The 25,716-nt window shown below is 40.1% G+C and overlaps 1 protein-coding gene across 1 annotated transcript in view; it reads right to left on the reverse strand.

Annotated features, from left to right (window-relative positions):
* Positions 1-25,716, reverse strand: part of BVES (blood vessel epicardial substance) — a 46,449-nt gene that overhangs the window by 17,916 nt on the left and 2,817 nt on the right. Inside the window, exons 2-7 of the mRNA XM_056125222.1 lie at positions 23,531-23,769; positions 19,477-19,601; positions 14,781-14,968; positions 13,953-14,061; positions 2,472-2,639; positions 1,340-1,481 (exon numbers count right to left, since the gene is read on the reverse strand). Coding sequence (XP_055981197.1) covers positions 1,340-1,481; positions 2,472-2,639; positions 13,953-14,061; positions 14,781-14,968; positions 19,477-19,601; positions 23,531-23,756 — 958 coding nt within the window. The 5' untranslated portion in view covers positions 23,757-23,769. The remainder of the gene's footprint in view (positions 1-1,339; positions 1,482-2,471; positions 2,640-13,952; positions 14,062-14,780; positions 14,969-19,476; positions 19,602-23,530; positions 23,770-25,716) is intronic.

Raw genomic sequence — 25,716 nt, forward strand, 5'->3', positions numbered from 1 at the left:
ATACACACAATATTTAATGGTAATCCCTTCTCTGCTGACCTTTCTTCGCACAGTAAACACAGTACATGAACATAGCCCATTTGAAAATATTTACTGACCACCCAATGGACTCAGCAAAACAGACTGTGCTTTGGACAACTACATAAGTGCAGCTTGGTCAAATTCATACTTTAAGAGAATTCCCTCGAAGAAAAATAAAAGCATTTCCAACTCCTCATTTCTGTTGCTCCTGAAATATGCTTCAGGTCCACAATGCATTTATCTGCCTATGCTTTGTTTTGGAGTTTTACACCAGTTATAAGGCTGCATAAATCCCAGAGCCTCCTGACTGCAACATTTAAGATCCTGATTCCACTTAGATAAATTCCATTAGATAAATGCAGTATTGTTCAACTTTTTTACACCTGCAGACCGGCATCTGTCTCCATGGACAGCAGCCACTCTACCACTGTCCACCACTCAACCTCCCCACCACTGCAGTTGCCAGGAGTCTTCAGCCTTTCTATACCCCACCCCACCCCCCTTGATTTTTGGGCAACACCCAGCCATGTTAAGGACTTACTTCTAACTTTGCATTCAGGAATCACTTTTGGCAGGGTTTAGGGGAACATATGTTGTGCCAGGGATGAACCCAGATCAGCTGCATGCAAGACAAGCACATTGTCCACTGTCCCATCTCTGCAGCCTGTTTCCATCCTTCCTCTATCTGCAGACCAGCACCTGTCAAACACCTCTGATCTAAAGCATCAAAGCTATAAGACTATTTGCATAAGCATTTAGCATTGTGGAATGTGTACCTTGAAGTTATTTTGAAATTACATAGAACTGGAAATATTAATAGTTTTTTAGTTTATACAGTGGGTACAGTGGAGAAATTTGATATTTTGCTATCTCACATGAATTTTTCAAGATTCTTCTATTATGATTTGGGGGCAGGGAATGCTTCATCTCACTTTGCTCAGGGTTTACTCCTGGCTCTGTACTTAGAGATCATTCCTGACAGACTTAAGGGACCTATGTGAATCAAACTGAGACTGGCAACTTGCAATTTAAATACCTTAACCCCTATATTATCCATCCAGCTTCTGGTCAAACAGTATTAAGAAAAATACTGGGCAAAATAAGTGAACAACTTCTGGAGTAACCTATGCATCCGAACTTAGATTTTAGCTGGTGTAATATATAAATAAAAGGCTACAGACATTTTAAATTATATTTATTGTCACACTGACATTGTCGATTAGTTATTTGGAAAGTTATTTCTGTCGAGATGTCATTTGTCACTGGCAGTGACATCCTGTAGAATCAACAGGGTCTGATCAATTTTGAGGTAACTTACGAAGAGAGGACATGCTGGGGGTGCCTCGAAGGAAGTGGTGCAAGCCGTCATCACTGTCACTGCAGCTGATCAAGCTGTTCCTCATCTCCAGCATGGAGATCTGCGTGGAAAGACTCATCTTGGGTTCCAATTTTTTGACTTTCTAAAAAGCAAAGTTTTTAAGATTTTTTGAGATCCTAGTCATCAGTATTTTTTCCCCTTGAAATAAACAGACTGCCTGGTGTACAGGAAGTGCCCAATTAATGTAGGTTTTACTACAATTACAAATACATAATTAACAATTTAATATGCATGAGAGTTTATTTATTCACTTGAAAAACAATGAACAGCAAATGCATGTGATCAGCAACCTAGACAAGGTGACTTTAGTACACTGAGGCTGTCACTTGTGTTAATTAAGCCACACTGAAGTGTGAGTCACCAGTGGAACGCACCACTGTTGAAGTGTCAGGGATGCTCACCCCACTACTCACAGACCCTGGAGTACAGTACAGATCACTGAAACAACATTTGGCAAGTTCTCTTCTGTAATCATTTTGAGTTCCTTCTAAGCAAAGTGGGAAAATGGAAGTCAAATAGCAAATTGTGAAAATCTACACAGCACTGAGGATCCTATTAAACTGCTGCAAGTGTCCATCTCTGCTTCTCTGGTCACCTATGGGGCAGGGTGTGGGTGTGGGTGGGGGGCGGTGTGGAATGGGGGCACCTGAGCATGAGGACATGCAACAATGGAAGACATCAGGGCCCTGAGGTTAACTTTCTATTCCCTGGGGTCTGTGGTTCCCAGGCTGCATGCAGTCTTCCACTGCCTGACCTTTCCTGGTCCACTCCACTCCCCACTCCCACTCCCTTGCCATCCTCCCAGGAGACTTATACGACTCTGTGAAGAGGATAGTACTTTGTCACTTCAAACAGAACCCTGGCACTTACAGCTGCCTCTAGGTAATGGCAACTATAATTACAATGTAATTCCTCCCCCTTGAGAAATGATTTCCTTGTAAGGACTCTAAATTACTTCACTTAACACATGACTAATTGATGACAATTCAGGAAAACATATACTGCATAAAGGAGGCATACCTCATTATACATGCTTACTGAACAAAACAGACACACTCAGAAGAACACTTACTTTATCATTTAAGGTGGGATCATTCAATGAGTAGAGCTTATTTGTAATGTCTTTTCCTATGAGATACCTAAATATTTCATATAAGAAAGGCTCTGATTCCAGAAAGTAAGTTAATCTTTCTCTTGACCAGCATAAAAATCTGCAGTTATCATCAGCTATAATGGTGACCTGTCCAAGAAACAAACAGAAAGAAACAGTACATCCAATGATATGAATAAGGACCATTATAGTTTGGAAGAAGGAAAGCGTAGAATATTTTCAAGAGTAATTATTACAGCAATAATGTCCAATAATGTCATTAAATTAAATTTTAGGTGCAATAATTATTACTTTTAAATTTTTATTTATTTTGGGGCAATGTCCAGTTGTACACAGGGCTTACTCTTGGCTCTGCTCAGAGATCATTCTTGATTCCTTGTGGGCTGAGGGGAACATATATATATATATATATATGGAACTGGGAGTTGGGGGTGCAAGTTTTTACCTATGGTATTATTTCTCTGACCTTCAAATGCCTTAGTTATTACTAAAATCATCATTAAGATAAATGAAATATCTATAAGTACACATAAAAATAATTTCAAAAACAAGTAATCTGCAGATTAAGAGCAAATTTCTGAGTTCTTGTCTTCAGTTTTGCAACATCTGCTGACAGAAGGAGACAGTGTGTCACCAGCACTGCTAAGAGTGTACTAGACATGTTTTCATTGGATGTATGATTTAAAACTAAACATTTCTTTCTGCTGCTGACTACGACAGAGTTAAGACTTTTGCTCCTAGCCAAGGAGGTGACACAGGAAGCAAGTTATACATGAGAGATGCTGTGCTCAATACATCTGCAACATAACTAGAGAAAGTGTATGAATTACAGGCTTTGGACAAGCCTCATCCATGAGTGGTTCTGTTGAAAAATTCAGGTAAGCGGGTTTTGTGACTGAAATCTCCAGGCTCTCACGGAATCAGGGATGGGTGACCTTCCCCATCTCTGTGATCTTGTGGGAGCTGGCAGTCATGCCCAATAATGTTAGTAATCTCTTACACCAGGGCTTATATGTCTCTCGTGCCATGTAAGCTCATTAACTGGCCATGATCCAGATACTCATAAATCTCAGAAGATATCAACAAACTGCAGTAATGTCTCAGACCCCAAAGTCACCATCCAGTTAAAAAAATTTAACTCCACTTGTATCACCCTATTTAAAATTTTAGAATTCTTGGAGCATGCAGCCACAAATGCAACATGTCATACTCTATATACCACTTGCTGTACCAGGAGTAGCACACCACATTGGATGGGGTGTAGATGACAACTAATCTTGATTAAATATATATATATATATATATATATACATTAGTATACAAGGCTCAACTAGTAACAACATATTAGGAATCTTGTACACAAGGGCTTAATGGCTCCAGGGTGAGATACAACAATCTTCATAAACTTTCACCTGAGGAAATTGTTTTGATAGCTTTTAGCAGATTATTCATAACAAGCGATATAAAATAAATTATTTAGGGCCTGGTATTTGGGCAGGCTTGGGTGGTGGTTGAGAAATTGGATATAATGATGGAGGAAGGTGTAGTGGTGGTGGGACTGGTGTTGGAATATTGAATAGAATAAATTACTGTGAACAATTTTATAAAAATAAAATAAAATTTTAAACAAAATGTGCATGGATTAACATGGAGGATTAAAGGGCCTCGCTCTCACCAACAAACATGAAGGATAAGTGTCCTTCAGCCACACGTATTTGGTTGTTCACTTATTTTGTAGAAACTGTCACACCTGACATTGCTCAGAGCTTACTGCTGATTCTGCTCAGGGGTCACTCATGGCCATGCTCAGGGGTCCATAGGTGATGTTGGGGTCAGAACCCAAGGTTGGTCACATGCAAGGCAAGCACCTTATCTCTCCAACTCACATGTATTTCTTTGGGTTCACCTTTCAAATCCAAGCCTGCCAGATGATCCAGCTCAGGCAGTGAACTCAGTGAGAACTTTCCCCTAGCACTGTGACACAGAAGACCACTGTCAGTACTACACTGGGATCACATGTTCCTCCTATGAATCCTTTCTCCAGAGCAAGGGCTCACTCTCTCCCAGCATCAGGAAACCTTCCCACACAGTCCCCTTCCATTGCTCTTAGTTCTTCTTTAGAGCTTCCCGTGGCCCTGCAATCACTTCTCTATGAACACATTTCTCTAGAACATTCTAATGGCAGAGATGGTGCATCTTCAGGTTTAAGTATGTTCAATGCATATTTATATTGTAGGGACACTAATTAAAGACAAAAAATAGTTTTATATCTTAGACATAAAACCCTAGGACTCTTCATGTAGGCAGTTAATGAAGGCTTGTTAAACGGACATAAAGTCAGTCCTGGGTCTCAGAGTCAATGGTCCTAAAGGAGTTCTCTCGCCTTTGATAATCCCCAAATTAAGCCCCTCTTGGAGAACCAGGTATATTCATATCTATCCAGAGTGGAGAACCAGATTCTTAGCTTATGTTCATCATTGAAATTTGATCTTTATTAAATTAGATGGTTTGGCTATTTGAACACATGGGCCAGCCTTCTTAGAAAAACAAGAATTTGTGCTCATTTATTATATCAAAGACTGAAATATTCTAATCTTTATTTTGTAAATAAGTTGACCCTGGCATTGGAAAATATAATTTATATGTGGCAGAGAAGTTAAAAGATAAATTGAGTGCTGGAGCAATAGGACAGTGGGGAGGGCGTTTGCCTTGCACGCGGTCATCCTGGGTTCAATCCCTGGCATTCCATATGGCTTCCTGAGCACCACCAGGAGTAATTCCTGAGTGCAGAACCACCCTGAGCATCACTGGATTTGACCCCAAAGGACAAAAACAAAGCAAACCAAAGAAACAAACAAAAAAAGATAAAATGAGGGGACAGAGAGATAGCAAGGACCCCAGCTTGATCCCCAATAACACAGATGGTACCCTAAGCACGACCAGGAATGCCCTTCAGCAAAGAGTCAGGAGTAGTCCTGTTCTTTTCTCTGCAAAAGCAAACAAACAAACAACAACAACAACAACAACAAACAGTTGAAAGAAATCATCTAAAAGGAAAGAAACAAATAATACATTATATCTAGATGATGTATGATGTGCCCAACTTCTCTTCAGCCATTGCAATAATATTAAGTTTCCACTAGGAAATTCTACTTTTTATTATCTCTCCCACCTCACCCCTGGTATTGGGGAATCAAACCCAGATCCCTAGACATGCACAGCCTGTATTTCACCCCTACATACCCCTAGTTTAAGTGATGATGTTTTTACCAGGGTAACATAGTTTACTTGGCAAATATATTTCTTGCTGAGGGGTGAAAAATACTTTACACTTGTTTAAACAATATTTAAATTTAATAGCAATCTATTAAACTATATTCAGTATCCTTAATAATAGCTTATAATAAGCTATGGCTGAAGCTCTCGCTCCCCAGAGAATGGACAGTTGAGAGGCACTACCCGGGCGACACGCAAGCTTACAGCCCCCGCCTCTGCAGCCCAGCCCCTCCCTGGTCTCCCAGAGCTCAGCCCGGAGGGTTCCCCCCAGCTGGGGTCTCCACATCTGCTCCCAGACCCTGCTCCAGCTTCACCCCAGCCAGGCCCCGGTTCCCGGCCAGGACGGGCGTCTTCTGACAACAGCGAACAAGCCTCAATCTCCACTTCCCCCAACCCCCCACCCAAAGGGCATCGGGCAGCTCGGGTCACGGAGTAAAGGATTCACCGGGGCCGGGTACATTTTCGGTGCATCTCAGGAACGCCAGTTCCCACGATGTCCCCGATTCCCAGCCAGATGTCTGCAAAGGCCCACATGGCCCACGAGCGGCCAAGCAGTGCCCTCCCTCTGTTTATCCGTTTCCAGGCCAAAGTGCACATTCCCAGGGGGCACTATGCCAGGCAGGGATTTGCTGACATGTTAATGAAGCAGCATTTTTTTAAAAATTTAATTTAAATACTCAAAAACAGCACAGCTCAGTACTCTAAACCGCTTGCAAAGGTGCTGGGCGGTATCAAGCCAAGTGGACAGGTCATCGGCCGGAACCCTCTCGACCTGTTCTGGGGAAACAGGCCAAGCACGCACGTCCAAACCCGACTGCATCGTCCCCCGAGCTCCCGGCAACGCCGCTGCTGTGGGCAGAGTCTCACGCCAGGACGCAGTCGCGGACCAGCCTGCAAGGGCTGGAGCGATAGCACAGCGGTAGGGCGTTTGCCTTACAAGCGGCCAACATGGCCGACCCGAGTTCGATTCCTCCGCCCCTCTCGGAGAGCCCGGCAAGCTACCGAGAGTATTCGATATGCCAGACACAGTAACAACAAAGTCTCCAATGGAGACGTTACTGGGCCCGCTCGAGCAAATCGACGATCAATGGGAGGGCCTTTACCTTTACCTTTACCTAATAAGCTATACCCACTTACAAATACTTAAAATTTTATAGGAAAAGGCGTTTAGTAGAGAGCAGGCAGTTGGCATACTGCCAAAGGTCATTCGCTTGAAAACCAATACTTCATTTCTGCCAAACAGTTTTTTTATCTTTTGTCTTTCTGTTTGCTTTTGAGCCAGATCCAGCGGTGCTCAGCGCGTACTCCTAGCTCTGCACTCAGAGATCACTGTTGGCAGGGCTCAGGGGACCATATGGAGCTCCAGGGACTGAACCTGGTTCTGTCGTGAGCAAAGCAAACATCCTACCCACTGCACTATCGCTCCAGCCCTGAACAGATAATTTTAGTCAATGATTTCCTGTCACAACTGTGAAGTAAAACTTATTTTCTTTTGGTGGTGCCAGAAATCAAACCCACGGTATCCCATAAGTAAGGCAAGTGCACTGCCACTGAGCTGTATCTTCAGTTTTGTCAAATGCATTTTTAGTGAGATATTTTTATAAAGCAATATGGGAAATTTGAAAGCTTCCATAAAATGAATTTGCTACTATTATCAGGGTACTTCAGCAGTGTCATGCTTGAGTCCCTGCAAATAATTCTACTGAAGAAATGAAAGAAAACCTGGTAACAGAAGACAGAAGGAATTTCTATAGGATAGAAAGTTAGAAGGAACTATTGCAAGAGGGTTTGCTGTGATCATCCAGAAAGTACTGGCTGAGTTCCTTATTTTAAATTCTAAATCAAACCAAATCTGCACCCTCACCTATGAGAAGGCATTACCCAAGCACCAAGGATTCTGAGGGAATTGCTGGATGTGACAGAGAATTAGCACCAGCACTCTGACATTATTACTGGCTGTGGTCCTCAGGGCAATTTACCATTTTTTTCATGCATCATATGCTTCACACGGCAGGAATATGAAAATGTCCTAGAAGTAGTCTGTTCAACCAACACTGATGGAGTTCTCATAAGTACTGAAATACAGCAGAGTCAAAACTGGCAGATTAAATTGCTCACAGCTTAACCAAAAGATTTACATAATACTAAGATAAGGTATTATTCAAATGCCAGTTAAAACTGAATTTTCATTTATTTCACAGGCACTTGTCTCCAAGACAGTCTTCATCCCTTATTGTCAGTAAAACTTTGAAATCTCAGGCTTCACTGCATGGGAAAAGCTTTGAGCCAGGGAAGGAAACAGCAGGAGATAAAATACAAAAGAAAAAACATCTAAGTGGTGGTAAAGTTCGTTTGATATAAAGACAGCAGCTCAAAGAAGAAGCCAAAGATAACAGGCTGTCTACCTTCTGTAATAATGGAGCTCAAGATTCTTGGGTCCAGGAAATGGCTGAAAGGGCTGGAGGACATGGTCTGCATGTGGCAGCCCGGGTTCAATCCCTGGCACTGCATGGTCTACTGGGCACGGCTCCTAAACTACAAAAAGACACTGGGCTTTAAGTAGCAACTTTGTTATGTTGGTACCCAGGGGTATCTCTGAGTTCAGACTCCGTTTTCTCAGCAGGGCCTGAGCTACATTCACAATGTCCTGGCAAAGGACGGGCCCAAGTCCACCTGCCTTTCTTTTCTCCTTCCACCCTATTCATTACACTCTACTACCCCTACTAGAGGAATGAATTTAAAGAAATAAACTTTCAAGGAAGCAGTCCCTTATCAGAACATTTCTAACTGTTCAAAGTTAAAGATAACTGAGATGAGCAGGCAAAACACAGTGGGTGGGAAAGTATGACCGCTGACAACTTCAAGCATCTCCTACGGTGGTGCAGGAGTGAGGAGCTGGTCCGGGGAGCATATGATGTTTTTCATTTGGGAACTTGCTTCAGTACGAGGCCATACACTCCTACACAAATGCAGCAACAGCTATTTTGGTTCATGAGTATCTGCCACTAGGAATATTTTGAGAACAATCAAAACACAGTCTTTCCCCAGGACTTGCTCTAATGGAGTCTGCTCCAAAGGTGGGGGACACAGGATGGAAAGTGAGAGAGGACTTTAAAAAAATGAATCAATCAGGAAACATCAGTGGACTATGCAGAGAAATGCTCAAAGAGTATTTGTCACCTAGTATCTTGATCTTGATTTTGGTCTTTTTTTTTTTTTGAATCTTCATAGCAATGATCAGGAACAGATTTCAACTACCAAATCCAATTCCTAGTCCTCAAGACTAGAAAGAACCCTCAGTAGCGGAGAAATTCTGTTTTTCTTTTTTTTGTTTGTTTTGGGGCCACACCTGGTGATGCTCAGGTGTTACTCTGGTCTGCACTCAGGGATCACTTCTGCAATGCTCAGGGGTCCACATGGAATGCCAGAAATTGAATGTGGGTTGTCCACAAGCAAAGCAAGCATCCTTCATACTTTGCTATCTCTCTGGCCCCCAAATTCTATCTTTTAAGTCTTGATTTTAAGCAATTATAACCCGAAGTCTAGTAGGAAAGGTATTATATTCAACAAAAACAATTGTTTCCAGAAAGGGAAGATTCCATCTGCAGCTGCTTGTTAAGCTTCAGACTTTTGAGAATTATGTTAAGAGAATGAGTTGCTGTGTAAAACCAATTGCTACTATAAAGAGAAACTGATTCATTGGCAAGAAAAACAGAAGCAAAAATAAACAAATGGTATTACATCAAACTAGTAAGAAAATGTACTTCAAAAGAAACTATTACTAAAAAAATAATAGTTCTTACTGAACTGGAAAAAAAAGTCCCACACCATATATCTGACTAGTATCTTAGGTATCAGATATTATATCTTTGAGGATAATATCTAAGATACATAAGCAGACACAAAAGTCAACAACAAAGGGGACAGAGAATAGTACAGCAGGTAGGACACTTGTCTTGCACTTGACTAAAATGGATTCAATCCCTGACATCCCATATGGTCTCCTGAATAGCATCAGGAGTGATACCTGAGTACAGAGCTAGGAGTAAGTCATCAGCACCCAGGATGTGGCCCCAAAATAAACCCTTCACCAAAAGGTCAATAACACAAAAGTAAATAACCCCACCAAAAATGAGGCATACCTAATGAATAGAGAATTTCTTTCGGGTGTAATGAAAAAATCTTAAAGTTAGATTGTGATGAAAGTTGTACAATGTTGCAAGTATGTTAAAGACACTGGGAAAAAAAGGGGAAAGATGGAGAGACACTTCTCCAAAAACATACAGATGACCAATAGGCACATTTAAAAAAATGTTCAGCATCACCAATTATTGTGGAAATATGAATAAAAATGACAATGCAACCTCACCAGAGTGAGAATGGCCTATGTCAGGAAGGCCAGAAGCAACAAATGCAGAGGGAAGCGGTAAACATGCACTGCCAATGGGAAGGAAGGTATTTCAGCCTCTATGGAAAACAGTATGAAGACTTAAAAAAAATGTTTTAAACACTATAATGTTCTGAAGTGGCACTTATGCTTTATCCCAAGAACACAAAAACATGAATTCTAAATGTTTTCTGCACACTATGTTAACTGCAGCATTATTTACAGTAGTAAAGATCTGGAAACAATCCAAGATCCCAATAACCAATGAGTGGGTAAAGAAATTATGGCATATATACACAATGGAATACTATTTAGCTATAAGAAAAATGAAGTCTTGTATTTTTCTGCAATGTGTATGGAACCAGGTTGTGTTGCCTTAAGCAAAATAGGTCAGAAGAAGAAAGATAAATACCAGATGATCTCACTCCCATGTGGTATAGAAAGAAACAAAGCAAAAGGTGAAATATCAGCCAGTAAAAACTAATCCTTAGGGGCTGCGGATGCAGCTCAGACGTAAAATGCATCCTGGCATGTCTGAGACCTGGACTCAGTCTCCAGCACCGAGAAAACAAACTAACAAACAAAAGACCTAACCCAGAGATTGACCATAGACCTGAGGTTACCAAGGGGGTAGAAAAGGGGAGAAGGGCTCCTGTGTGCTGTGCTGGAGAGATACCGGTCCTTCAGGAGTTGGGTATTAACAGTGTGTCCCAATCCTGATCCACAGAAACGTTTATACTCTTACAAATAAACATTTTAGGAATAAAGCATGGAGAAATGGATGGAATGGGTGCATGTTGGGCTTTGGAAGAACAAACTATAAGAAGCTCAGAGGCAGGAAGGACAGAGACATGAAAGTTCTCCTGCAGGAGTGAGAAGGTGGTGGTGGAGGATTAAGAACATCAACTTCATAGTGCAGTTGATCCTCACGAACTTAAGTGCAGAGTATAGAGTTGAGGACCTAGGATATTGTGTTAGCTTTCTTCTGCATCTTCAGCTCAGCTGGCTTGGGAACAACATTGCACCGAATGATCAAACTGATCTGAGACCTAGAATATGTAGATAACCTGACCATGTTGTATGCTAACTGAAGCCCCGAGATGGTTGCAGGGGAGAGCTAAAACCACTGCAAATAAGCTCATGTAAACAAGACATATGTGATTTCTCCTTTTTTTTTTCTTTTTGGGTCACATTAGGCAATGTTAAGGTGTTACGCCTGGTTCTGCGCTTAGTAATTACTCTTGGTGGTACTCGGGGATCATATGGGATGGTTGGGATTGAACTCAGGTTGGCCGTGTGCAAGGCAAATGCCCTAGCCGCGGTACTATTGATCCAGCCCTGATTTCTCCTTTTTTTTTTTCCTTTCTGCTTTTTGAATCACACCAGGTGATGCACAGGGGTTACTCCTGGCTCATGCACTCAGAAATTACTCCTGGTGGTACTCAGGGGACCATATGGGGTGCTGGGAATCGAACTCGTATTGGCCGTGTGCAAGGCAAATGCGCTACCTGCTGTGCTATTGCTCCAGACCCTGATTTCTCCTTTTTATCTCCAGGAAGCAACCCAAATTGTTTAGCCTTTCAAACAGTGGCTCAAAAGAGAAAAAAAAAAGATTTTGTCATCAAGAAACACTAACTTTTCCTTTTTCGAGTGTAACATCCCCACCCCATCCTCATCCAGTTCATTTTATACCTGAACAGTTATTTTGTTGATATAAGCAAACCTATTCTCAGATTAGTTCCTTATTATTGCTTATCATAATGTATTTATAGACTAAAGGAATAGCATTTTCTAGGTTAGTTTATTACCAATAATGGAGGCAATAAAAATAGCTTGGAATTTATAGAAAGAATTAAAATGACATACCACCAAACTAAGCATTTTAAAACAGATTTTTAAAAATTGCTGTTCAAATTATAATTGTGGGGTACTTCATTCTTTACTGTTAAATGAAGTTTTCTGTTTTTATTTACAAAAGGATGAACAAACAAATTCCCTAGTAAAGACTAGGCGCCGTGTAATCCCATCAACAGCCAAGACTCAGAGACTATAAAACCCAGCTCCTGGAAGAGAACATCACAGAATCTCCTGCCCCCGCGCCTGGCTGTCTTCACTGGGGCCCCTTGAAGGCGAGCGGGTTGAGTTTTCCTCCTTGCCTCGACCAGGGCTCCAGCAGCCGAAGACCTCCAGAACCAGCCACCACCATGCTGAGACCACTCTCCACACACATGAAGGTACTGGCAGAGGAACAAAGGCACGCAGGTCCCGGGGCTGAGATCTCCAGGCCTACTTGGATCGGGGCTGAACATCCACCACCCAGATCCTCCAAATTTCAGTAGGTGGGGATCACACCCACCAACTGGCCCCGGGTGCCGTGTAATCCCATCAACGGCCAAGACTCAGAGACTATAAAACCCAGCTCCCGGACATCTTATTATCTCATTTCTACTTTGGACAAACTGGCAGGCTACCAAATATAACCTGCCCACATGGCGGAGTCTGGCAAACTCCCCGTGGCGTACCCAATATGCTAAATGCCAGTAACAATGATGGGTCTCATTCTCCTAACTCTGAAAGAGCCTTGAATATGGCACTTTTTAAAATCTCAGGGCTAGGACGAAGGAGACGTTACTGGGGCCTGCTCGAGGCAATCGACGAATAACAGGATGGTCGTGATCGTGAAGGACTATTTTGTCTTTCCCCAATAAAGATAAACAATCACATGTTTTTAGGAGTATTGATTGCATGCAATTGACATTTTCCTTCCTTTTTATGATAAAGCACTATATGGTTTCTATGGAGAAAAAAAACTATAAAAACTCAAATAGGAAAAATTTGAAAAGCACTCAAACTGATAATACAGAAATAGCAATGTTAACATTTAGGCCAAATTACCTCTTTTAGTATAAATATAGGCAATATTTTAGTTTTTTAAAAATGGGATCATACTTGGGGGCTGGAGCAATAGCACAGCGGGTAGGGTGTTTGCCTTGCACGCGGCCTATCCGGGTTCAATTCCCAGTATCCCATATGGTTCCCTGAGCACCGCCAAGGGTAATTCCTGAGTGCAGAGCCAGGAGTAACCCCTGTGCATCGCCGGGTGTGACCCCCCAAAAAGAAAAAAATAAAAATAAAAATGGGCTCATATTTTATAGATCCTATGGTAATCTCTTTTTTCAATGCATCACAGCTACCTCTCTATTAATATTATTTCACTTGTTTATTTGTTTTGGGGCCATACTCAGAAGTGCTCAGGGGCTACTCCTGGTTCTGTGCCTGGGGGTTAGTCCTGATGGAGCTCAGAGGACCATGCTCCACATATACTCATTCTGTTGAGCTATGGTTCTCTTCCTCTATTAATATTCATCAGGGTTTGAATGAAAAACAAGCTAGTTTCAATCTTAAAAATCATGCATACTAAATTTGTTACAACATGGAGAGAACTAGAGGATAGCATGCTGAGTGAAGTCAGTCAGGTGGAAAGGGACAGATACAGAATGATCTCTCATATGTAGGGCTGAAAAATACACAGCAAAGTAGCAACAAAGGGTCAAAGGCAATAAAGTGGGAGAATTAATCCACACAATTGAACTGACTGAGGAGATGGAAGGTTGAAAGGGAGGGATCCTTAGGGTAGGAAGGTGAGTACACTGAGGTAAAGCACATTGGATTAGTGTGGTACTGGAATTATGTGCATGGTAAACAACCAATAACAGTACCATACATCGCAGAAACGCAGTCAGTTACAAATGTTTTTAAAAATGCATGCTAAAATATACCTGGAATTTTTCACCTTTGTGCATCTGAGTTGCTCTAAATTCAGGAGAATCTATAAAGGCACAGGGGTAAATGTTATGCAGAAAATGTCCTCGGTAGGAGACCTTCATTCTGATAAGAGAAATCAATGTTAATGTATACAAAGAATTTCAGAAGTAACAGAACATTCTTAAATTCTTCGTAATTTTATGGGATTGCATTTCTATTAAAGTTTTTAAGGCTCTATAGTGGACTGACATAATTGAAAGCACTTCCTGAAGCATAAGTATTTATTTCCCAATAAATTTCAGCAACAAAAATAAGAGTTAGATTCAAGAACTGAATCACACATATGACTTCCAATGGTTATTTATAACTCCAGGAACTGTATAATTTATCATTCAAGCTTGAGCACTCTTGAGAGGGAAAGGAGGAATATGAATGATTATGCCAGAATAATGTATAGTGGTCCTCTCACCAGGATACTTAAGTTCTGTTAGTTGTATTTTTGTGATCTTTGAAAAAAGCAAATCACCTCTAAAACTGACATAATCATCATAACTACTATTAAATCTATTGCAATTTTGTCTCATTAACTTTAAATAAAAGATAAAAAGAGGTCAAACAACTGAAAATCCTAGCAACAAGATTCAGAAAAGGAAATTCTACATAAGCTTAATACGCAGCTCCATAGCATTTCAAAAAGCATTTGCCAGATGAAAATTCATTATCAAACCCTGTAACCACTTCCTGCATTAGTCAACAACATTCTCTTTAAGTCCAGTTCCTATGAAGAGATCATGAAAAGATTCAAGGCAAACAGGGAATTGCAGTTTCCAGAAAGCTCTTACTTTCCCTTCAGGAGAATACTCAGACGCTCATCAACTGAAGTCTGATCCTCTACAGCATAAGTCTGGCCCTTCTTCAAGGTTTGTATCATGCAAAACTGTCCGGTTAATCTTCTGAACAAATCTGGAGGTACACGGAGTGGTTCAAACAATCGCCGGTAGATGCCACTGAGTTCCTTTTCAATCTTTACCTGAAATGCAGCAATGACTAGATGCTGCACCCATGCAGCGGAACCAAAACATTGGCTTTTGTGCTGTAAATATCACACCAAGAACAAGCAAGTCTGAAATACATTCCTGACTGTATTTGTATTTGAGAATCTAGCACCAAGAGTTAAATGGTGATGGAAGCTTAGTTGTAAAACAAATTCTTCTCAGTGAAACTGAACTCTGAGAGCATATGGGGAAGCTTTATGCTACTGATCACATCTCTTCTGTGAAACAACTATGAGGCTTTTGAATTTTATCATAACACTTGCATTCCCAATCTTAGCATTTTCTATAAATAATTACACCTTTCCATTTTTAGGAGAAAATAAAATTTTGTTCTTTAGAAAAAAAATTTATACTATCTTTTATGTAAAAAAAAATTGTTCTCTTAGCAGGAATATAACAAATTTATTCCATATTACTTGTTTCAAATATATAAAGGAATGGCAAATAGAATTATCAGGAAAAAAATCAATGAATGTCAATTTGTGATAATTAACTGCTATATGTTTTTAACCTTTCTTTCTCTAGAAGAGGACAACCATATGCACCATTAGTGAGTGCCATATTCAATGCCACATGGGGGGAAGTTTCTCTTTTCCTTTAAAGGACCTCTTGTAATGTTTCTATATACTACGTTTTAGATTTTTTGTTTGTTTGTTTCTGGTTTTGGGCCATACCTAGTGGTGTTCAGGGATTGCTCCTGGCTCAGTGCTCAGAGACAGTCCTGACAGTGTAGAGGGGACCATATACGGTACAAGAAATAGTACTTGGGTTGATCGTGTGCAAGTGCAGTGCTTTACTCATTATACTTGCCCTTCTTTTAAATATTCTCCATCATTACTTTAAAATATTTTAGGTAATATTTTAAATAGAAATAAGAATAAAATTAATTTGTGAAAATATACACATTAAGCATTTTTATCTCCAGGTAACTCTTACATAATGCACCAAGAAAATCTACAGCTATCACTTATTTATTTCCAAGCTAAGTGAAGGGTGTAACAGTGTGCTAGTACAGCAGCAGCATCTTAAGATAAAAGAAACTTCACAGAATGGAGAACCCACTGACTAATAAATTTGGTAGTGGAAGAAGGAGAAAAGCAAAATGGAGCAATTCTCTTTGTTGTCAGACTCTCCAAAACCCAGTATGTGCCTTATCTCTGGGTCAACCCCAAATCTCTGAAAGCCTCAGTTAACTGTGTGAATGGCAAACTGTCCTGCATGTGAATGAATTTTGGCTTAAATGATCATTCATACAAATAATACCAGTGGCAGCTCCCCTTTGAAGCTTCTAGACCCAGGTTCTGAAAGTTGCTCAGATACAAAATTTGCAATGCTCTTACTTTTCCTGTGGTTCCATTTCAAAGAAGAAGCAGCCTTTATATGTTTCAAAGAAGTAGGCTGATAGTTCAAAAAAAAAGCAGTAATACTAAGTGATTAACTTATTTGGCACTCTAACACCATCAGTTTCTGCGCCTTATGTTCAGAACTTGGGGTTCCAATAAGTTCTGATACTCAGAAAAAGTAATCCTCATGATTACTATCATCTACCTCCTCCACTCCAGAGCTCGAGTAATGAGTGTTTACAATAATTTATTCACAATTATGTCCTACATCCAGTATATATACTAGCACAGTAATGAATTTATGAGCTGAAAAAAATCTATTGACTCATACTCATAATCTGCTCAGCCTGTAAGTCTCAGTTTAAGTCCCAATTCCTTACGAAGAGAAGACCTCATACTTCTCTTTAAAAGCATCTACCCACTTCTTCTTGTTGTTGGAACACCTATTATGTGCTGGCTTGGTTTCTGTGTGAAACGACAAGGAACATAATGGTAAATGTGGTGAAGGTTATTATTCCCAACTACTTGCTACTCTCACCACCTGTAGGAGGATTGAATATACTGACCCATCTCACTTATCAGGTTTGGCCATGTCACTTGCTTTGGTCAGTGAGCATGCGAGGAGAAAGAACATAGGTCCTTTCTGAGAAGTTTTACGAAACACTTAAGTTTTCTCTTCTGTTCTCTTCCCTCTTTCTCTCTGTCATGAGGAGGAAGTCCAAAGAGAACCTGTAGTGTCAGCAGTGACCCTAAAGTGAAGACTTATGGACTAAACTCTCAGGTAACACATAGCTGCAGGGCACATACCAGGGCACTGAGAAAAACAACAACAACCAAAAAACAGTTGCTTAAGGAGTCACTGAAATTTTTATTTTTTTACAAAAGAAAACTGGAGAAAACAGGCAAAAAAAACCCAAGCAAAAGAAAACTGGAGAAAACAGGCAAAAAAACCCCAAGCAAAAGAGCTTGGGTTCCAATGAGAAGTATAATGTTTGTCCCAAAGAGAGTGACAATATCTCTAGGAGGCACTAGTAGCATCAGGGGCAAGTAGTAGATCATTGGAATCATTCAAACTCCAGTTTCCTATGAATTAGCTCACCTTTTTTTTTTCTTTTTGGGTCACACCCGGCAATGCACAGGGGTTACTCCTGGCTTTGCACTTAATTTACTCCTGGCTGTGCTCAGGGAACCACATGGGATGCTGGGAGTTGAACCCAGTCTGCTACATGCAAGGCAAATGCCCTACCCACTGTACTATCGCTCCAGCCCTGAATTATCTCACTTTCTAATTATTTAGGTAGGCATTAGGTGTTTAACTTTACTGACTACTCATATATGCTTTGGATAGTAAATGTGTATGATTTTCAGGAGTGTAGCTATGTTCTTATTTTACTGACATCTGTTTCCGCTTGGTATGACCAAGGAACACAAGGTAACAGAGACAAAAAGAGAAAGTGAAATTCTGATGTTTTATTAACAACTCACCAAAAGTCTAGCTGTCCTTAAATGAACATTCTCATAAATATACTATAATTACATTCTTAAAAAGCATGAAGTGGAAAGAGGGCGGTACCAGCTCGTCCTTCACGACCTACCGAGGTCATGAGTTGCCCCCATCAAACGGCTCTCTGGCACGGCCATGGCTCCAGAGGCAAAAGGACTTAGTCCAGCGCCCAGCAGCTTGCAGAAGAAAAGTGAATGGACCATGCGTTAAACTACAGCGCCATGCCTCCTCGGGAGGGAAAGGGTGTTGCTCCCTTCCGCCTTTTTCCCCCCTGGCAGCAAGGTGGCTGCCGCCTCAGAGCTTATAGAAAAGCCAGGTACGACCCGGAGGTGAAGGGGCAACTGCAGTCTCATGGAAAGGGGGGGTGGTACCGGCACATCCTTCACGCCCTACTGAGGTCATGAGTTGCCCCCCACAAGTGGCTCTCTGGTATGGCCATGGCTCAAGAGGCAAAAGGACTTAGTCCAGAGCCCAGCAGCTTGCAGAAGAAAAGTGAATGGATCATGCGTTAAACTACAGCGCCATGCCTCCCCGGGAGGGAAAGGGTGTTGCTCCCTTCCGCCTTTTTCCCCCCTGGCAGCAAGGTGGCCACCGCCTCAGAGCTAATAAGAAAGCCAGGTATGAGCTGGAGGTGGGGGCAACTGCAGTCTCATGGGAAGGGGGGGGGTACTGGCACGTCCTTCACGCCCTACCGAGGTCATGAATTACCCCCCACGAGTGGCTCTCCGGCACGGCCATAACACCGGACACATAGAAACTAATCTCATAATATCTGGCTCTTTGCAGAAATCCAAAATCGTGGCCACGTGACATTATATGATTCTCATAACCAGCTATAGAAAACAAAATATTTCACAATGCCTTTTCAGCAATTCTGATTGTTTAGGGGGAAATTCTCTAAACAATAATGGTGCATATTTTGTTGAAATAATGAGTGTAATCAATGTAGAGAAGAGTTAAGTAGAAATCATCTGCCTCACAGGCATTTGGAGGGGTGGGAGGGGGGTATACTGGGGTTCTTGGTGGTGAAAAATGAGTACTGGTGAAGGGAAAGGTGTTTGATCATTGTATGACCGAGACTTAAACCTGAAAACTTAGTAACTTTTCCCACAGTGATTCAATAAATAAATATAAAAAGAAAAAAAATTATATTAAAAAAATTAAGGTGAAGTTCATGCCCAATTCAATCAGCTAATCAGTGGCTGAATAAATAGCAGTACTCCTGCAAAAAAAAAAAGCATGAAGTATTTTGAAATCAGTATGTTCTTCATGGAAGCTGCCTATGAGCACTTAAGTTTTATGACTAGGCTAAGTGATTCCCAAATGACATTTGAATATCAATGCCCAAAAGAAATAATGACATTTTATGACTAAAGAGAGAATATTGTGTTCATGTTCTCTCTTTGTAAATTGCTTTAATAATTTAAAAGTTTTTTTTTAAAAACTCATTTGTAAATCATATTCTAAGGCACTCAAATGTTTTACCTTCAGGCCTATATAACCAAAGGTCTAAGCTTGATGGAAATAATATCTAAGGCACTAAAGATGTTAGATGCAGATTCTCAAGTCTAAAAGCGTTTTCCAGAGGATTTCAGCTTTAATAGTTCTCCCATATAAATTAATTTTTAGCAATTACCGGTCTTTTCTTGTACACAAGATATGAAAGATGTAAAATATTGACACCCAAGAACACGGAGTTCCAGATCATTATATCCAAGGCACATCGGTAGAGAGTAGCCCAGATGATATAAAGGGTACATCCTGTTGAATAACAAAATGAACATGTTAGATGTCTACTCGAGCCTCAGCACAGCACAAGATGAACACATGTGTTATCTTTTGTAAATAAAATAAAATGAACACATTTAAGAAGTGCCTCAACTAGATATCAGGTTGAATTTCCTTTAATTTTTTTCCTGATTACTAAAAAGAAGGAAAAGAAAGTTTTGTTGCAGAAAAATTATAATGTATAAAGAAAATTTTATAGGGACCCACTCAACAGTGCTGAGATGGAGGGGCCTGGGGCTACTCCTGACAATGTTTAGACTCAATGGCACTTGGGCCCACAGGTGCTGAGGGCTACCAGGGCCACTGGTGGTGCTGGAGTGCCTGATAACCAGCTCAGGTCATGCATGTGTTGGGCATGAGTGCTATGACTAACACCATATCCCAGGAACCCTCAAATATCTTTCCTTTCTTTCCTTGTTGGGGGTGAGGATAATTGGTGTCGTGCCCAACTGTGCTACAGGCTTATTCCTAGCTCTGTGCTCAGGGATCACTATTGGCAATGCTCTGGGGCAGGGATTAGAGACTATATATAGTGCCAGGGATCAAATGGAGTCAGCTAAATGCAAGGCAAATGCCTTACCTACTATCTCTCTGGCCCCCCAAAGTTTTTTTTAAGAAGAAAACCTATAATTCTAGTAAAGAAAACTACTACTAAAAGTTCCTTAAAGTCTTTATGTATTTTGATCTGATGGCAAAACTATGTTTTCTATTCTGTACTGTACACAATTAAAAAGTCTACTCATATTCCGTGATTTTTCATAGTTTTTATGACTATAACTGAATGGAGCCTAATTTAGTCATCTCATTACTGGGAGACAGATGAGATTTTTAGAGTGTGACTTTTGACCAGCAGCAAGAACATCTTTAAACATAATTATTGATCTGTTTGGGTGCTGTTAGTTAGATTACCTGACAGTAAATCAAACAGATGAACTATAATTAGCTTTTGATGATATTGAAGAGCTGTTTTCCCAAAAGTTTATACAAATTTGGAATCCCAATAACTGGGGATGCTGTATCAAGTTGTTGATATAATAAAATTAGAAACAATTTGATAGTAAGGAAAATATTTCCTTTGTATTTCCATGGCTATTAGTGAAACTGAAATTCTTAGAAAAATCTTTATCATCTAAACTCTCATTTGATTACATCCCTCTTCTATGAAAATTTCTCTCTTTTCTTACTGACTTACTTTCAGAAAAATATCCTCAATTTGGGCCCAGAAAATGACTCATAGGACAAGAGAAATGCTTTGCATATGGAAGCCCTGTGTTTGATCCCCAGAATCTCATGATTTCCTAATCTTTAGGATGTAGAAAAGAGTGTTCCCTCATACTGCTCTGGGAATAACCTCTGACCACAGCTGAGTGTAACCATCAAAACAGTTTATTTTGATCACTTTTATAGTGGGAGAGATACTATACATTTGTAATTTTAAAATTAAAGTATCAATATGATGCAAATACATCACTTTTAAAGGTAGCCTCTTAAAAGTTATTTATTTACAATTTTCTATTTTGTTTGAATGATTTGAATACTTGAAAAATAGCTAAAATGTAAACATAGAAATATATTTCTCTTTTTCCCCTTTTTCTATTTATTTCTCTTTTTCAGCATTGGGAATTGAACCCAAGACCCCACACATGTTGGACAAGTGGTTTATCACTGGGCCACATCCCTAGTACTTGAATGTTCTTTAAGTAATATTATGCAGACAAGAAATTCAAACTGGTACTGAAGAAATTAAAACTATAATTACTTAATGGAGACTGGAGGCTGAGTGGGAGACTGTAGGACCTGAATTATGTCCTGTTTTGGCCACTTTTTCTCTGCCTTCATTTTGTTTGTTTGTTTTTTCAAAGTTTTATTTTATTAAAGGACCGTGAATTACAAAGTTATTCATAGTTGGGCTTTTTGACACACGTTACTCTGACTTCATTCTGGATAAATCCTTTAACCTTTCTAGGCCTCCATTTCTTTAAAAAAGTATAGAACTCCATGATCCCTTCAGCCCTTTCTACATCCTAAAGATTAAATTAGTATTAAGATTCACATCTGAGCAGTAGGGTCTGCCTTTATTTTTCATTTCCATCTCCCCAAGAGGTGACGACCAGAATTACACCCACAAGGTGACTTCTAGTCACTCCTCAGTCTCTCTAGCCATTTCCACTTATTATTTTCATGTCTGTAACATTATTAAAGCTCATTAAAATGAAGTGCTCTTCATTCTCCCTCAAGAGGCTGAATTTCCCTGTCCTCTGGGCCTTCTATTGGAGATCACACACTCAGTCTCAGAGAAATGCCTGTCGCCTTGCAAGCCCAGTTCCAATGTCAAGGTGCCTCAGGGGCACCCTCCTGCAGAGCCCAGCCTCTCCCGTTCTCCCTGATTTGGAGCACACCTGCACCCAGAATTTAGCTCAGCACAGGGGACAGCCCATCTATTTCATTCCAATCTCCACAGATGAGTCCTTCTCAAGGATGGGGACGGTTGCCTTTGATCTGTGTGACACATTACAGGTGCTCAGAAATGCACCCGAGGCAATGAATCATCAGGGAAATAAGCTTGTAGAGAGTAATTTGTTTGCATGAAAGGGGAGAGTGGGTCCATTGGACTGTGATGAAGGAATATTGGTACTTTGTTGATAAGGGTGGTGTGCTATCATTGTACCCTAAAACAAATGCAATCATGTAAACCAATATTCTCTAAATAATTATTTTTAAAAAGAAAAATTTTTCAGGAATCTTGGCAAAAACAAATTCAATTGTTTAAGCATTTTTTTGTGGATCCGTTTTACCTGCTTCATCAGAGTTAGTAAAACAAAAAAAAAAAGAAAATTTTTATTGGCTAATATGTTTGGGAAATTGCTTTTGTTCCAGTTTTGTTCCCAGTTGCTTTCTTATGGACCCCAGCAAGGAAAAAAATGCCTTTTGAATAATAATAAAGTCTATAGAGACTAACTATGTTCCAGGCACTATTAGTCAAAGTTATATAGGTGGATAGCTATTTGTGTGTGTGTGTGTGTATATATATATATATATATATATATATATATATATATCAGATATAAATGTACACTAACTTCACTCTTCAAATACATTAGAAGGGGCTGGAGTGATAGCACAGTGGGTAGGGCGTTTGCCTTACAAGCGGCCAACATGGCCAACCCGAGTTCGATTCCTCCGCCCCTCTTGGAGAGCCTGGCAAGCTACCGAGAATATCTCACCTGCTTGGTAAAGCCTGGCAAGCTCCCCACGGTGTATTCCATATGCCAAACACAGTAACAATTGTCACAATGGAGACGTTACTGGGCCCGCTTGAGCAAATTGATGAACAATGGGAGGACAGTGACAGTGATTATTTTGTTGTTTATGGGGGCATGGGGATCTTCTTGCCAGGCAGAGCTTGGGGTCTATTCTTGACCCTCTGCTAATGACTACTCCTGGCATCCACTTGGTACCATCCACTGACACTAGGGCCTTCTGACACATATGGCCCAGGGAGCCATTTCTCTGGTCCCAACATTAAAGGGTGGAATTATTTTAACCTTATCTGACACATGGGGAAACTGAGGTATAGAGTATTAAGTTACAGGCCCCATTCCACTATTAGCAAGTGATGAAAGGAGATATTTGTTCTACTTCAGAGTTCGTAATGTTAAATGCTAATAGGACTTTTGATATCTAGAAAATCTAAACAACAAATAAAACTTTTTTAAATCTCTGATAAGTAAAGGAGAGATAGAACACATGAGGGCCTATGCTCCAAGTAATCTGAAATACTCCTAATTTTGTAACAAAGACTTAAATGTTTTCTGGTATGCTACAGACCTGATAAGAATTTCAGAAAGTCCATTTGATATCTGTTACAGAGAAGTGCATCGAATCTCAGGAAGACGACTTACCTATAGTGAACATCCCCCTAAGAAGGATCATATGAAGGTGAATAGTAGTTGGAATAACCAACCCAACTGCAAAAAAAATATTTGCTACATGAAAAACTAGATGATGTATCTCTCTCCAGTTTTCACAAGTTGTCTCATTGGAAGGCACAGGTAGAATATTTAATAAGTCAGGTGTAAAATCTATTGCAGTTGATTCTACCAACGGGCTGGATTCAGTATAATTCATCTTGATATTTTTCCTATAAAAATAAAAGACAATTAAAAAAACAGTAATATCTTACATCTCTAGAAGTGTCACACCATATTTTTCCTGCAAACTAAATGTTGTAAGTCAACTTCTTGGATGCTTTGAACCTGGACAGTGGGGGAGAAGGCAGCTGGAATAGAGAAGAGATCATAAGTCAATCATTGTTGGAAGGGTAGTTTGGGATGGGAGATGTGTGCTGAAAGTAGATAAAGGACCAAATGTGATAGCCTCTCAGTATCTGTATTGCAAACCATAATGCCCAAAAGTAGAGAGAGAATGGGGTAAAATGTCTGCCCTAGAGGCAGGGGGAGCGGTAGGACTGGCAGTGGGGAGACTGGGGACATCAGTGGTGGGAAATGTGCACTGGTGGAGGGGTGGGTGTTTGATCATTGTATGACTGAAACTCAAACATGAAAGCTTTGTAACTGTATCTCACGGTGATTAAAAAAAAATCAGCTGGGTTACATATTAAATGGATCCATGTCCTTATGAAATGATAATGATAAATAAGGAAGTAAAAGATGGATGGAGACACTTGTGTGTGGAATATGAATAACTAAAGCAAATGAACTGGCAAGAAACAAGAAAACTAAGTCCTAGATCGAGTGGAATCTGGCTGTTAGCAGAGGGAAGAGGCGGGGAGAAATGAACACAGGCTCTTTGGATGGTGTGATGGGTTTGGAACTCTGGGAGCGGAAACAGCAGCAGAGACAGAGGTATGAAACTAATCCCCTAAAATTCCATGATAATGTAAGAAAATGCTAAGTGAATATAAAAATGAAAAGTATCGATAAAATACCTCCTTTGTCTTTATTTTGTTGTGACTGCTATTGCAAATATACATTGGGTTTTGCTCAGGGATTGTGTGGTACTGGGTATTGAAGCCAAGATCTCACACATTTAAGGCATGTGTTCTATCACTCGAGCCACACCCCTGGCCCTCATTTGCCTTTATGATCCAAACTAAATACACAAGACATGTAGCACAATGCCACATGGACATATGTGCATGCAGATACATATGTCTGTATGTATACATATGTGGTGGGGAAGAGAAATGGGGGGAATTAATTATCCTAAAAAACAAACACCAGTATTCATAAAACAGTAATTACATTTTCATACAGTCATCTATCATAGTCCCACTAATGCATTCAATCAGAACATGGGAAAAATAACTAGAAAAAATTTTTTTAAATAGTGTTTTTAAAATACCCTTTTATATTTACTATTTGAAAGCTTAGAATTATTTGAAAGCTTCATTTTATACTGTCATTAAATCACATCATACATATAGACATTCTGCATGATCATTTATGCACACAATATACACATGTTATAATTTATACGTATACAAAGATGACATTTATACCTTCTTTTATTGTCCAATTTAAATCACTACTTTCTTCCTCATTAATAAAAAGCTAGTGGGTATCATCTCACAAATTAAGATGTAGTAAAATTCTAGTTTATTTATATATGTCATAGATACCTTGACATATATATATATTCAATATTCAATATTAAAATCCATAGCAAACATATTCCTGAGAATACATATTTTACCTGTGCTTACATGAACCTTAACATAAAGTGTTTAGGACTGACCATATTACCAAGATATTTCTTGGTATCTGGTACTTACAAGAAACCCCAAACTGGGTCAGGCAGGTAGTACAGTGGGTAAAGCTCACAGCGGGTAAACTTGCCTTGCAGACACGTACCAGGGTTTCATGCATATGGTCCCCTAAGCATCTCCTGGAGTGATCCTGAGCACAGGGCCAGGAATAAGCCCTGAGCACAGCCAGGTATGACCCCCAAACTGTAAACAACCCTCCCCCAAAAGAGAAAGAGCAAAAGAAACCCAAAACAGAGGCTAGAGAATGAGTTCTGTGGCTGAGATCATTGGCCCCAAGTCAGTCCCTGGTCTCCACTTCAC

The sequence above is a fragment of the Sorex fumeus genome, unplaced genomic scaffold (genome assembly GCF_029834395.1).
Source record: "Sorex fumeus unplaced genomic scaffold, SorFum_2.1 ptg000054l, whole genome shotgun sequence".
NCBI lineage: Eukaryota > Metazoa > Chordata > Mammalia > Eulipotyphla > Soricidae > Sorex > Sorex fumeus.